At 44.0% G+C, this 15,385-nt stretch overlaps 2 protein-coding genes across 2 annotated transcripts; one reads left to right on the top strand and one right to left on the bottom strand.

Moving 5' to 3' along the window:
* The first annotated feature begins 1,026 nt into the window (after positions 1–1,026).
* On the top strand, positions 1,027–2,004 carry LOC104462906 (olfactory receptor 6B1-like). The gene has a single exon (XM_010075055.1). It carries the CDS (start codon positions 1,027–1,029, stop codon positions 2,002–2,004), a length of 978 nt encoding a protein of 325 aa, XP_010073357.1.
* A 5,342-nt stretch (positions 2,005–7,346) lies between these two features.
* On the bottom strand, positions 7,347–8,288 carry LOC104462905 (olfactory receptor 12D2-like). The gene has a single exon (XM_010075054.1). The coding sequence runs from the start codon at positions 8,286–8,288 to the stop codon at positions 7,347–7,349; it is 942 nt and encodes a 313-aa protein (XP_010073356.1).
* Positions 8,289–15,385: the final 7,097 nt, after the last annotated feature.

The raw sequence follows: 15,385 nt of genomic DNA, 5'->3' as shown, positions 1-15,385 counted from the left end.
GGAAAGAGAGAGAAGGTATAAAAAAGAGAGAAGTAATGATGTGAGAGTCCGCAGAAGAGAGAGAGGTGGCAGGGCACAGACTGCAACAGTAAGACAGAAAGAGAATATTGTTTTGATCCATGTCTTCTCATTACTATTCTTTCCTGGAAAAATTCTTTTAACACTTATTTTGATGTGATTATTCAGGTTGCCTAAGATAACAGAAGTTCATAACAATATTGCCCTAAGTGAAGAAGCACGGGTGGACTTCAGGCACCACATGAGAACCACTACATCTGAGTCAGTGGTCTAGATGCCCTTTGTCATCAGAGGATGTCAGCTCCTAGGATGTAACAAGCCTGTCCTCATCTAGACACCTGTATTACGAGGAGATGAATCTCCCACTGGTAGTGCCTAGTTCCCTCTATAGACTTATAACACTGTAAAGTGCTAGGTTTTGAGTTAGATGCCTTGAAGCTGGGTGTCTGCATTGGCGTTGATGAACAAAGTACCAATTCTTGTAAATTTTCCTGTTTTAAAAAAAAAAAAAAAGTACATTCCACATGTAAACTGTTTCAATGGGCAAAAATAGTGACAGAAGATGACCAGCTCTTACTTTCCAATAACTTCAGGGTCACAATTCTGAGACATCTGAATCCAAAAAGGCTAGATACTTAGTTTGTCTAGCTCCCAGTGATGCCTTAGAAGATTTGACCAAAGATTTAGCAAATTACTAGAATAAAGATGAATACAGGAATTGGTGTGAGATTCAACAGAAAGTACTATAAATAGCTTCTAACTGGATGCCTACTCCTGTACTAGTAATCTATGTTTCCCTTGTTATTACCAGACCTGCACTTCTGATGCAGTGGATGTCATCCTAGGGTAGGTGTCAACAGGTCAGATGAACCGCCTGTTTCTTTCCATTGACTGAAAGGGGAACCTACAAGATTGGAATTTTTGTTTAACTTTTGACTGTCCTGTATTCTGCTTTCTTTTTTCCTAGTCTGTGTTTGATCTCCAAGGCTCAGCTCTGCACATCTCTGCATGGAGGAGAAGAATTACACTCAGGTCCACATGTTCCTTTTGCTAGGATTCCCAGCTCTAGCAGACTTGCATGTATTATTCTCTACAATACTTCTGCTGACCTACATTTTAACTGTTTTGGAGAATGTGGTCATCATTGCCCTGATCAAGACAAACTGTGAGCTCTACAAACCTATGTATTTTTTCCTTGGTCATCTCTCCTTCATCGAAGTGTGGTACATCTCAGTCACTATCCCTAAACTCTTGGCAAATTTCGTTGCTGAAGACAGGAGTATTTCCTTTGTGGGATGCATGACCCAACTGTTTTTCTTCAGCTCCTTCATGTGCACTGAGTGTGTCCTTCTCTCTGCAATGGCATACGATCGCTATGTGGCCATCTGTCATCCGTTGCGCTATCCAGTCGTGATGACAAGCCAAATGTGCATATACCTGGTAGTTGTCTCCTGGTTCAGCGGATTTGGTGTATCTTTGATCAAGATATCCTTCATCTCTCAGTTGAAGTTTTGTGGTCCCAATGTTATCAACCATTTTTTCTGTGATATTAGCCCTGTGCTGAACCTGGCCTGCACTGATCTGTCACTGGCAGAGACGGTGGACTTTGTGTTGGCCTTATTCATACTGCTTGTTCCCCTTTTCATCACTGTTGTCTCCTACCTATTAATTATCATGACAATCCTGCACATTCCCAACAGCCAGAGTAAAAAGAAAGCCTTCTCCACATGTTCTTCTCACCTAACTGTAGTCACCATTTTCTTCTCAGCCACCCTCTTCATGTATGCCCGGCCCAAGAAGATTGACCCTTTTGACTTGAATAAGCTTGTGTCAGCTGTGTATACTATTGTCACTCCCATCCTAAACCCCTTCATTTACTGTCTGAGAAACCAGGAAGTGAAAAGAGCCCTGAAAAAAGCTCTCTGCGGGAAAATTGGTATCTCTAAGGTCTCCAGATCCATCTCTTCTCTCCAAACCCAAAGATAAGTTATGATAAACTGGAACCGATAAGTACACCATAACGATGTCTGGCTAATGACTGTTCAAAATGGGCACAGAGAGTGATCAGAGGTGAATGCCGACAACCTGATTCATCTGAATCAGTCACCCTCAAGACCATCAAAGGACTGAGACATTGTCACTGGTAGAGTGACAGAAACCTACTAAGGTGATTCAACAGATTAAAGTCTCCCAAGTGAAAACTAAAAAAGACTACTGCACAGAGTAGTGTAGAATTTACTGTAGGAAGTCTGGGGGTGGAGGAAAAATTTGGGATTAAACAAAATAATTGGAGATGTTACAGGCTTTTTAGGAAAAAAGCCAAAGGAAGATAAATATATCAAGCATGGGAAAATAAAGAGAAAAGGAGATAAAAGGGACAGGTCATGCAGAAGGAGGCTGTTGGCCAGTACACTTGTCTGGCCAGCCGCTGCACCCAGTTACCACAATCTGTCTCACCTTTTTATTAAATAATTTTCCTGTCTTTGTCCTGCCTCAAGATTTTCCCTTTTATGTGTGCATGTGCATGCATGTGAGTGATTTGGTAATGAACGTAAAGGTATTGGGCAGGACAAAAGGCCTGAAAGACAGATTCTGGAGTGACAGAAGTATAGGGGCAAAAAATTTGAGACACATGTCAGGGAGCACGGTACTGCAGTGACAATAAGTCTGAAGTCCTACTACTGGACAGATTGAGACTCTGGATGTCAGACATTGAAAAGACCAAGACATTGAAAAGACTAAGATCCTAGGAGACCGAATTAGGGAGACAAAAATTCTAGTAGACCGAGAAACCCATGAAGAGGAATTTCTATTAGTAGTGTTGTGGTTTTGGGTGGTGGATGTTTGTTAGCAGGGGAGGGGCTACAGTGGTGGCTCCTGTAAGTGACTGCTGAGGGTTCACCCCCACCCCCCACTCCAAGGGCTTAATAGCCAGGGGGTAGAGGAAGGAGTACTACCAAGCTGGCCCCTGTGAGAAGCTGCTGGAAGTTCCCCCAGCTTCAGGCTGGACCCACCCAGGGTCAATCGGCACCTCTGCCAATTACATATTGAAGAGGGGGCACATAACACGGGGGGGGGGGCCCAGCCTGGCCAGAGAGGCAGTTTAGTTGCCTGCCTGACTTCTCCTGTATCCTGACCTGCTGCAGCCCAGGCCTCCACCATGGCTTGCCCAAGAGTCAGTTTTCTCAGGTGCCAGTTAAAGAACCTGCGGCAGAGAGAAAAGTGGGATCTGAGAGGGACAATTACGTAGACACAACGGTCAGTGAAGAGAAAAGAGAGGAATGAGTTGCCCTGGAACAGAAATTCCCCTGCAGCGTGGTGAGGAACCATGGTGATGCACGTTTGTCGCTCGTGCAGTCCATGAGAAGAAGAGCTTGTTTGTAGTTCATGGCAATATGGCCATGGAGGACTCCACGTTGGAAGAAGTAGCTGTGCCAGAAAGAGGCTATGAATTTCGAAGAAACCCACGCCGGAGCCAAGCGGTTGTCAGAGGACTGTGACCCCGTGTGGGAAGGACTCCGCTGGAGCAGTTTGAGAAGGTCTCTTCTGTGAGAAGGGACCCCACACTGGAGCAGGGACAGACTGTGAGGAGCCCTCCCCTGAGGAGAAAGAAGCAGTGGAGACAACATGGACTGACCGCAGCCCCTATTCCCCGCTCCCTTGTGCTGTCAGGGGGAGAAGATACAGACAGCAGGAACAAAGCTTTTGGCCCTGGGAAGAAGGGAGGGGTGGGGGAGAAGTGCCTTTCTAAGATGTAGTTCTTTTCCTCATCATCTTGCTTTGGTATTTATTATAAATAGTTAATAAATTCAATTGGTTTTATTTTTTTTTTGTTTTCCCAAGTTGTGTCAGTGGTGAGTGAACCCTCCCTGTCCTTGCCTCAGCCCACAAGGTTTTCAACAAGAGGCTGTGCGGTGGCTTTTAAAGCAATGACAGTAGAGACCCACATTCATGCTGTCTGTGGTACATGTGAAGACGGTGTCCTTCTGTCTGTATTGACCTATGTGTCACCGGGGGGGCGGAGGGATGGGAGGGCACATGCACACAAGCTCACTGCTATCAGGACATGAAAACGAGGGTAAGGAGCAGTTGTTCAACTCCCCAGTCCAGGAATGCATAAATTCCCTATCTGTTCTAGTACGTTGGATTCAGCTACTCTTAATACACAGTTGACCATGGTGTCAGCTCTGAGAATTGTAAGAGATTCATCAAATTTGAAATTGTCTATGTGAGATACAGCAGCTAAATTAATATCCATCAACTCTAATGCAACCATTTTCTCTCTAGTTCGTGTCCTTGACTAATGTTTTGTCATGTGGAATTTTTTTAAGGGTTTGGGTGGGGTTTTTTGGCAATTCCAGGTTCCTGGGTTCCATATTATGACTGTTTGGAAACTCCTCTTCTACTCTCAACACCATAGCAGTCATCACAGGTTCAGTCTGGTCATAAAGACTCAGATTAATTGTTCACAAGATGTAGCTGAAACTCACTTTTTCCGGACAGGTTTTTAGTACACATATACCCATGACATGGCATTGGCACAAAGAAAAGAGAAAGTTCCACCAGGTGGAAACTATTCCACTAAAACACTGTATGGTCCCACACATCCTTTTTGTACAGTGGGTGAAGGGAGCACAGACTACCTTACACTGTGTCTTGATACCACTCTTCAGTTCCATACCTACCACACAGCATTGATCTCTTACATGCTCAATAAGAATTTCCCTCATCATTTTTTTGCAGAACTCTGAAACACCCTTTTCAGAACTTCCTGTTACTTCCAGGGTCACAGAACAGACATACTGGGCAAAATATTAATAAAAAGTCAAAATCACCACAGCTCATTCAGCTGCCATGAAACCCCTTTTTGAACTGAAAAATTTAAACAGCAGCATTCACATTTTTGGAGTTGTGCTAGATGACTGCACTCTAGATGATACCCAAAAGAGATCTGAGATAAACAGTATGCCATGTGGCCATAAGAAGTTTATTCCATGAGGTCCAAGCTGTCATTTATTGAGCAAAAGCCACTCTTCATGAATTGAGTTGATAGCAGGGCTCTCTCTTTGGTTTGGTCCACAAAGAAAGCACATGTAAAGCCTTTGCCAGGACTAGTGCAGAGCTGAACACCAGGCTGTGTCATGCAGGGAGGCACAGTTCCTTCACAACTTTCCAGCTAAAAAAAAAGTGTATGTCTTCATGGACTGCAGGCGCCAGTGCTGAAATTAGCTTAGCTCCTGTTCATTCTGACTCACCCTGCATTGCAGTAAAGCTGGTGTTGAAACTGAAGTCTTGTGCCTTCCTACGTATCTTGTTACAAAACATTATGCCACAACATATCATTACTTCCAATTGCACTGAAGAAGCTTGTCAAACACTTTTTCTCTCACAGAGGCAGTTGTTCTTAACAGTGGTGAGTGCTGAAGGGAGAGTGTGAGTGTTCAGGGAAGGTGCAGAAGTGCTGCCGGATTGTTCAGTGGCAAAGGATTGTGCCAACAGAAAGAACATCTATCTTGTTCATAATGCCCTTTTTGGAAGCTGGGGTCACCATCTTTAGAAGTCTTGAGGAAAGTATTTCACACAGTCAGGAGTAAGTAAGATGGGGGAGAGTGGGACTCAGCTCAAGGCACTTGATGTAGTTGTCTCAACATACACACTTGATGCCATTGAAGATAATCTTTTGTACCCAAGCCTTCAGAACAAGACTGTAGGTTTGTTCAAGGACGAACAAGACCTGATGTCATTTTGCAGTGGCAACTTGAAGGCCGTGCAGGATACCTTTGGGTATCTCAAGTGGCAGCAAGCTCCTACACTGAGGTACTTATATCCTCATGGAATTTAGATATTTAGCAGATATGGGGACTTCTAAGCCTGGGTCTCTTCAGGGTCTGTTGCCAACACCCAGGAGCCCACTCACATCTTATATTGCTACCTTGCATGTTCCACAGGATTGCAACGTAGGAAGCAGAACCAAATGGATTCCTATGTCTTTCTAGAACATCAGGTAGAGGACACACAAGTTTCTTATTTGATGCCTGTCAATGTCTTTTCTTAGGCAACCAAACCGCATTTGTACTCTTATAGCAAGTAGTGTTTTACGTGCCTCACTGTCAGATGTTTAATGCTATTGCACGGATCTGAATTGTCAAGCTGGAAAGGATGAAATCTTTCTAAAATCTGTTGATTGCAAATGGCCAGCTGGGTCAAGGTGTCATCTCCAGAAATCATACCTGTAGCCATGAGTGTGCCCTCCATTCTCTGCATCTAGACCATTATGCAGACAGTTCAGAGGACCCCTTTATTCTGTCCTCAGTAATCTGAAAGGCAGACACAGCACATCTGGTGTTGAGAATGTCATATGATTTTCATCTAACCGAACTTGGAACTGCAGTCCAGGCTACGACTGAAGGTGGTGAATGTCTGTGTAAAGAACCACAGCACCTAAAAATGAAGCACTTACAAACTGCTGCACTACACATTAAATCTGGGGTGTAGTGCCTAAATATAAGTAAATATCTAGGGCTATTAGAAATGTCCATACTTCACAGGCATGAGGTCTGACAAAGGACCTGCAACAGACGTGTTCTGTTCTGGATCCACAGGCCAAGTGTGGGTAGGATCCTTGAGGATATTTAACATGTCTGTAACAGTCTGTGTACAGGCAAATCAATTGTTTCATCATTGACGACTATGTGAATCTGGAAAGGTAGCTAGATACACAAATACATTTAAGTACCTTAATTTAGGCAAGATATGCCACACTGCTAAAGCTGGTAGAAGTGAAGCTCACATTAAGTTTACATTTAAATGTAGGTTCATTAGTAAGGTTCCTCCTGTACTTAATGGAAAGGAACTGATCCCTCCAGAGGGTCGACTCAATTCAAATGTTGACAATATCACTCTCAGGCTGTGCCCACCCAAAATGTAACACACGCTATCTCTCTCCAGCTATACAGAAGGTCTGAATGACAGGAGAGTCATTCAGCTGACTAAACATAGCTGCCAATTAGTCATTTAGTACCTTAGATTGTCCAGAACAATGACATGGGGCTGCCGGCTATGTCTCAGCTCTTGCAGGAGACACACATGCTTCTGTATTGGAAGCCATGGACCAGATGGGGTACCATAAGACCTCTAAAAATGAAGAAGCCTCAGGTCCTTGAATATCTCCCCTGATTTAGATATACAAAATTAACTTCTAAATGGGTTCAACTACAAGAGATAATCATTAGTTTTTCTGTCTCTTGCACTACAGTGTCCTTTCGACCTCTTTCCTTTGAAATACGAGAGGTGGAGTAACCAGATGCTGAGCCTCATCCTTGTTTTAGTCACTTTCCTCCAGGAAAGAGTTTTCTCCATAACATTTTTTTCAGGGCAGATCTCACCTCCTGGTTCCTAAGAGTGTAGATCAAGGGGTTCAGAGCTGGGGTGACAGCACTGTACATGAGAGACACTGGCACATCCCTTCTAGGGGAGCTTCCTGAGGAGGGTGGTGAATAATTGAACAACACTGGTATGTACAACAGTGCCACAACCGTGAGGTGGGAGGCACAGGTGGAGAAGGGCTTCCAGCTTCCTTCCAGGGACCGGACCTTCTGGAAGATGAAGGAGATGATGTAGAGGTAGGAGAGGACGGTGAGAATGAAGGGTCCTAGAACAATAGATGTGGTGACGACATTGAGGAGGGCCATGTTGAAGCTGGTACTACTGCAAGCCAAATTCAACAGTGGCTTGATGTCACAGAAGAAGTGGTGAATGTGGTTGTGGCCACAGAAGCTCAGTTGAGAGGTCATGGCTGAGTGCATCAGGGCATGGAGAAAACCAGTGGACCAGCTGGCCACAGCCAGCAGCAGACAAGTCCGTGGGCTCATGACAAAGGCGTAGCGCAAAGGGTTGCAAATGGCCACGTAGCGGTCATAGGCCATGGTGGCCAAGAGCACAGCCTCAGTACTGCCCAGGAAGTGGAAGAAGTGGAGCTGGGCCAAGCACCCACCAAAGGAGATGGGCTGATGCCCAAAGAGGAAGCCCGTCAACATCTTGGGAACAGTGACTGTGGAGTAGAAGATGTCCAGGCAGGACAGGTTCCCCAGGAAGAAGTACATGGGTGTGTGCAGCCCGGGCTCAGCTATCACCATGGTCACAATGGCACCATTTCCCAGAAGACTGGTCAAGTAGAGCAGCAGAAAGGAGATGAAGCAAAAGTACTGCAGCCCCTGGATATCGGTGAGGCCCAAAAGGATGAACTCACTGACCTCTGTCTGGTTCAGCATTGCTAGAACAGTAAGAAGCAAAGGCAAAAGGTCAAGGTTCCACAGATGTGAGGAGTAACAGCATAAAAAAAATACATTTGTTTCTGCGCTGTTTTAATACAAACAAATGCAGAAAAGAGAAAAACCTAACACATGGAATCAAACAGAAAAGCTACATAGAAACTCAAGAAATTAACATGGACAATAAGGACTTTAATGTAGTCTCCTCCTACTTCCTGTCTAGAACAAAGAAAAGAGCATCATAGAAGAGAGGGGAATAATATTAAGATAAGAACTTCCATCTGTGCATATCAGCAGAATATGTAAGATGTAAAGCATTGCTGCTTCTTCACCTTCAGCCACATTCATATTTCAGTTCTGCTTATCTGTAACTTCCTGCTGCAACCTTTGATCTCATCAGTAAAGCTGCTGATCCTAATGGGGCTCACTCGTGGTGCTCTCTTTCTACTATTGTGCCTTCATTTCATTAAGCCAATTCCAGCTTTCCCTTTTCACTAGTGGCTACCATCTCTTCCAGACAGTTCTTTGATCTTAACAATTGCACAATTTCCATTTTTTTTTCCTCAACAGGCACCAGAAGGTGCTCCAAGGTACCATCCAGTCATTAGCATTTCTTGTGTATGTTGCTGAGAATAAAGGCAGAGGTTGTCTGAACATGTGAGCACCAGCTGGTGTTGTTATTGGACTGTATACTTTGCCTAAAGAATGTCTTTTTATTGAGCAGCCGCAGACGAATGGGACAAAAGCCAGCATGTCATTCCCTACAACACTGTGATGGAGCAAGACTGAGCTTGCAGGAACGAGTTAGCTGGTGCAAGTTCCAGCCAAACTTGCTCATCCCGCTGGAAGCTGATTGTACTGCCCCACTGAGACAATATGGTCAGTTCTGTCAGCATCACCAGTCTTCTCAAATGCAAATGAGTAAGCACATGCTTTCACTTTGGTTTTCTGTTTTAGGTCATTTATTAATCGCTATGGGTAAGTCCCAACCATATACAATAAAGAACAAAGTCCTGAGATCATTTTATGAAGGCAGGCAGGCACAGGTATTTCTGGCTTGCAATATAGACTGCAAATTCTACAAGACAAGTAGCTTTCTCTGTCCATTCTATGACCAGTCATGATTATGACTGATGAATAGAACTAATGAAAAAATGTTTACTCCCTAAATATTTCTCGTAAAAATGTTAACACATATATAGATCCATTTCATAATCTTTCTTCTCCGTTCCATTGTACTATATATATTCTTATTAAAAATAGCACTTTTTGAAAGTCATTATGGTATGTCTCCAGTCCAGGCACTCTCCTTCTCATACTTCTATAGCTTATTATTTTGGCTTGAAAACAGTAAACAAAGAGACAACTTCTGAACTGATTTCATAATAAAAGAACACAAGCATGTAGCCTAAAGGTCATTTATATGTATTTGCATTCACTCTAAAAATCTGATCGTATTTCTCTGAAAATGCTTCTAGTCTGAAGTTTCAACAAGCTCTGTTGGAGCCGTTAGATTTGGTAATATTATGGACTTATCAAAATTGCAGTCAGTCACCTGCATTTGAAGAGGTAGAGATGCAATTCTCTGTGAAATACAAACGCTGCCATTTCCTACCCATTATTTGCCACTATTAGGCATCAAAACCCTCCTCACTGAAATCCATCTGCAGAAAGACATCACTCCGTTAAGGTGTGTTCCACAATCTCCTCTGATTCTGCCTGTTTTTCTCTGTCAGCCACAGGTGATCTAATCCCTTTCCTCTGTTCCTTCTGAATAGTCTTTTCTTCTCTTGCCAACACTTCCCTTCTGTTTCACAGATGCTGACTACTATTTTCTCCAATTAACTAACTAACACATCCAGTCAAAGGAATATAGTTCTCACAATCTTCTTTTTTTTTTTTTAAAGACTCTTGCTTAAATACAAATGCAAAGAAAAGACTATGCATGCTGAAGCTTGCTTGTATTTCCCACTATGTAAATTACTTAGTAATGAAAAAGACATAATTCTGCACAAACCTCACCTCACTACCCGTCAGCACTTTGCTCATTGCAGTAGGGCCCTCTGATAGTGAGCCAGAAAGCAAAGCTGAGGACAAAACAACGTACTTTGTGGATTTAAAACACGGAAAGTTTGTCTTCACCTTTTTCCTTTGATATCTCCTTGGCATTCTTCTAGCTGAGAGATTAGTACTGCAGCTGTGATGACAAGTTCTTGGGGGCTTGCAGTTATTGAGGTAGGATGCAAGAAGGAAGCTTTGCAAACTGTACCAGAAATCTCTGCTGACTTAGTTAGAGAGGGAGAAAAGTCTTTTTATCATGTCCAGAATATGCAAAACAGCAACAACATCATGGGGAAAGTAAAGTTCCTTCTGAATTGATCAGTCTCCTGAGATGAGGTTTCAGTGGTGAGTTTCAGAGTAACAAACAAAGTGTTCCCTAAACGTAACGCCTAGATGAGCCACTTGCAAAACAGAAGAGAAAAAATGAAGCAGCCCACAGAGACTAGCTAATGACAAAAAAATCAGGAAAAAAACAACTGGACAAACCACCCACCCAGTCCCCAAAACAAGGAAAAAAATCCAACACAAATCTCCATCTCAGTGCACAGAGTTCATGGCTGAATTTTCTCCTGGCAATAGAGGCTTGATAAGTGCAACCTCAACTGAACTGGAGCAGTGTTTGGGCAGTGTTTCCTAAACCTCTTTCAAATACTGGAATCTGTGAAACCTGGTATGTGTTCCATCCATTCTGATGTGTTAGGCTTTCTGATGGTGGGGGATTTTTTTGGTGGCATTTCACAGACAAATAGGAGTTTCTGACTTCTTTGTAGTCAGAAACACCCCAAATTTGCACCTTTATCTTCCTTTTCAGTCTTGTGGAAAAAAATTGCACAACTGTTTACAGAAGTAACGTGTTCAAATCTAGTCCAAGTAGTTCAGATATTGGTGTGTAAATCCAGTAGGAACTTTTGATTCACATAGATGCCTCTTTCTAGGAAGGTGGCTTTAACATTTCCTGTGTAAAGCTCCTGGCTGAGCGTGGGTTTGAAAACCCAGGATGTTCAGCATGGTTCTGTAGACACACAGAATAGTGTAGGCTGGAAGAAACCTCTGCAGTCTCCTGTCCTTCCCCTGCTCAGTGCAGGCCAACTGGATTAGGGTCTTGTCCAGTGGAGGGATGGTTCTCCTCCTCCGGCTGCCTGTGCTCTTGCTGATGTAGCCCAAGACGCATTTGGACTCCCTTGCTGCAAGGGCATGCTGCTGGCACACCTTTGACTTCTTGTCGACCTCACCCCCAAAAGTTGCTGTTTCTGCAAAGCTGGGGAAATCCAGTCATTCCCTGGCCTGCCCTGTGGCGTGAGAGTGTTCCTTTCTTCTCAGATGTACAAGTTTTCACCTGCTTTTGTTGAACTTCAGGAGGTTCCAGTCAGACCAGTTTTCTGGCCTGTCAACATCCCCTGAAGACAGGCTCTTCCCTCTAGTGCATCACCACTCCTTCCAGTTTGGAAGCATCAGCAAACATGCTGTGATTGTGCTCTATTCCAGCAGTCAGGCAGTTAAAAAAGAAATAAAACTGTAGTAGCCCCAGTAATGATCCCTGAGAAATACAGGGATTTATTCCATCACCTTCCCAGGTCCTGAGGTGATACTGTAGTTCCTCAGCTTCTCCTTCTTGCCCTTCTTGTGTGACTTTTCCCTTTTTCCAGGCATCAGAACCTCCTGAGGTCACCATGACCTTTAAAAGACAAAAGAGAATGAACTTGCTGGGGCATCCTTGTCACTAAATTTGAGAGACATGGATATGATGGAAGGATCTCTTGGTGGATAAGGAAGTTGCTAGATGGTTCCACCCAAAGAGTTGTGGTCAACGGTTCAATGTCCAAGTGGAGACCAGTGACAAGTGGTGTTCCACTGGGTTGGTATTGGGACCAGCGTTGTTCAACATCTTTGTCGCAGACGTGGACAGTAAGAGTGAGTGCACCCTCAGCAAGTTTGCCAGACACCAAGCTGGGTGGTGTGGTCAACACGCTGGAGGGACAGGATGCCATCCAGAGAGACCTTGACAGACTTGAGAGGTGGGCCAGTGCAAAACTCATGAAATGTAACAAGGCCAAGTGCAAGGTCCTGCATGTGGGTTGAGGCAATCCCAAGCACAAATACAGGCTGGGAGGAGAATGGATAGAGAGCAGCCCTGAGGAGAAGGACTTGGGAGTGCTGGTAGATGAAAAGCTTGACAAGAGCTTGCAATATGAGCTTGCAGCCCAGAAAGCCAGTTGTGGCCTGGGCTGCATCAAAAGAAGCATAACCAGTAGGTCAAAGGAGGTGATGTCCCCCTCTACTCTGCTCGGGTGAGACCCCACCTGGAGTACTGTGTTCAGCTCTGGGGCCCCCAGCATAGGAAGGACACAGACCTGTTAGAAAAAGTTCAGAGGAGGGCCATGAAGATGACCAGAGGGCTGGAGCGCCTCCAGTACGAGGACAGGCTGAGAGAGTTGGGGTTGTTCAGCCTGGAGAAGAGAAGGCTCCGAAGGTCCTTCAAGCACCTTCCAGTGCTGAAGGGAGGCTACAGGAGAGATTGGGAGGCACTCTTGATTAGGGAGTGTAGGGATAAGACGAGGGGTAATGGTTATAAGCTGAAAGAGGGGAGATTTAGATTGGATATTAGGAAGAAGTTTTTTTACTGTGAGGGTGGTGAGGCAGTGGCCCAGGTTGCCCAGAGAAGCTGTGGCTGCCCCATCCCTGGAGGTGTTCAGGGTGTTGGATGAGGCTTTGAGGAGCTTGGTCTAGTGGAACTAAACGAGATTTAAAGTCCCTTCCAACCCAAACCATTCTGATGCTATGATTCTATGATCAAGCAGTTCCTTCAACACCACTCTTGGGGGCTTCCCATCCAGTCTCATGAACTTTTATATGGACAATTGACCTAAGAGCTCTAACTGTCTCCTTATCCTGTTCACACTGCTTCACTCCCACATGCTCTGCTCACTGGCACTGGAGATCCTGAAGGCAGACCTTCTCAATGAAATGTAAGGCAAAGAAGGCATTGCATACCCCAGCCTTTTCAATGTCCTGGTCACGAGCTCTGCTGCCCATTGACCAGTGGACTCACATTTTCCTTAGCTGTTCTTCTTCTGTCCATGTCCTTCTAGAAACTCTTCTTTTTGCTCTGCCAATACCTTGCTAGTTCCAAGTCCAGCTGAGTGTTGGCTTTCCTCACTCCACCCCTGCATGGTCGCTATTCCTTCTGGTTTGCCTGTCCCAGTTTCCACCTTCTGTGCACTTCCTTTCTTGTTTGAGCCAGGGGAGTCAGGAGTCACCCTAAGGGTCCTGGTGTCCTTTCTGAAGCAAAACAGCCGCCTACACAAAATGTGGGAGCAATACACAGACCTGGCTGCCCTACATACCGACTCAGACAGTTTGGGTTAGTCTCCTCCTATGACCTGACTTGCTCCAGCAGCTGACACCACAGGCTGCAGGGTGACCATACCCCTCCTCTGACACCAGTAGCTGGTTACAGTTTTCACTCACAGACACACAAGTGACATCAGTGGCTGAGAAAAGATTTAACAAGAAGATATAAGATGATGGACAGACTGTGGAGACAAAGACTCAGCCAAAGTGCACTGCCTGTCCCTGTTTTTCACGGGACCATCCCATTTTGTACCCTTTACTCTCTACCTTCCCTTTGTTCCTCCCTGTTTCCCTTTCATTGGGTCATGGCAGTTGCACTGCTCTTCTACATATCCTTACAAAGTTTTTCAATTTTTTCCCCATAAGGCTATGTCTCCGCTGCCTTTGCTAGCTTGGTTTAATGGTCCATGACTACTTGCTGTGTTTGGGGAAGAAATTCACACTGTCCAAATGAGAAAGAACTAAAGGGTCAACAGTGTGGATGGTCAGGGGGTGTGGGATACAGTGACTTCAGGCTCCATGCCACCTTAACACCACAAACCAGGAGCTTTGGGAATTTATATTTTAACTGAAGATGTGATTATTTAGAGGTGATTTTTCTAAAATTGACTGAAATCTATCAAATATTCCCCATGCTTCTATAATTATATTTTTCATTTATTGAAAGAAAAAATCCTCTGTGTGCATGACACTTATTTGTGTCCTTAATACTTTAGCTAGCTCACTATTCACTAAATTCTCTTCTACCTTTTTCTCCATTTATACAGATGCTTATTTGCCTGCCATCTACCTATCAATATTTTTTCCACCAGCTTGATATTTGTCCTACCTAGTATTTGTCTGTTTAATTCTTGGACAAGCACTATCACTAATGCCCACTGTTGATCTCTCATCTTATGGTGCTTGCATCTATGTATTGGTTCATGTGTCTTCTGATCATATGTCTGTCTCTAGCAATGTGGCCAGGGTTGTTTGTGCTGGTATATCTTATAGGCAAGTGAAAGAGTTTGAAAACCCATCTTCAAAACGTTATAAAATGTTATTTGTTTTTTGAATTATTTTATATATATTGTGACTTTTGGTACAGAAATTTATTTTTCATCCTGAGTGTGCAAGTAACTTTACAAGAACAGCACCAGGAACTGTTACTGGATTTGCAATGCAGTGTTGCTTGGGAAGACGGTGAGAGGGCTGATTTTATCACAGACAGCTTTGCCCTTCATGACTCCTGAGAGAAACAGCCAAAGACGCACAGTCCACAAGACGTTCGACCACAAAGATAATGTTGTTTGGTTTTCTTTGACAGCATCAGCCCCTATTGGAAAATGATGTTTGTTAAGTTCATTTGTAGCGTATTAATTTAACACCATTAGGCTTGAATAAAAAACAAGTAATCCCGTTGTGTCATATGCTCATTAAAAACTTGAAGTCTAGCTAAACTCTTTCTCAAAGACTATTTCTCCTCTTAGCCACCTGATGACGGTACAGATAATTATCAGCAAGAACAAGCTTGTTACAGTTTTCTTGGTCTATCAAGCCCTTGGGTAAAAATCACGCAGAGTGAACAACAGTCACAGGAGTGAAGTTTCCTGGAGTTTTAATGGGTCCTGCTGAGGCTATTAGAGATGGAGCTGCTGCTAAGTGTCCCTCCTGAGGGTTGATCAGGGCAGAAAATCAAGCATGGT

This window comes from Pterocles gutturalis, unplaced genomic scaffold (assembly GCF_000699245.1).
Source record: "Pterocles gutturalis isolate BGI_N339 unplaced genomic scaffold, ASM69924v1 scaffold5312, whole genome shotgun sequence".
NCBI classification, from domain to species: domain Eukaryota; kingdom Metazoa; phylum Chordata; class Aves; order Pterocliformes; family Pteroclidae; genus Pterocles; species Pterocles gutturalis.
This window is presented reverse-complemented; position numbering and strand designations above follow the sequence as displayed.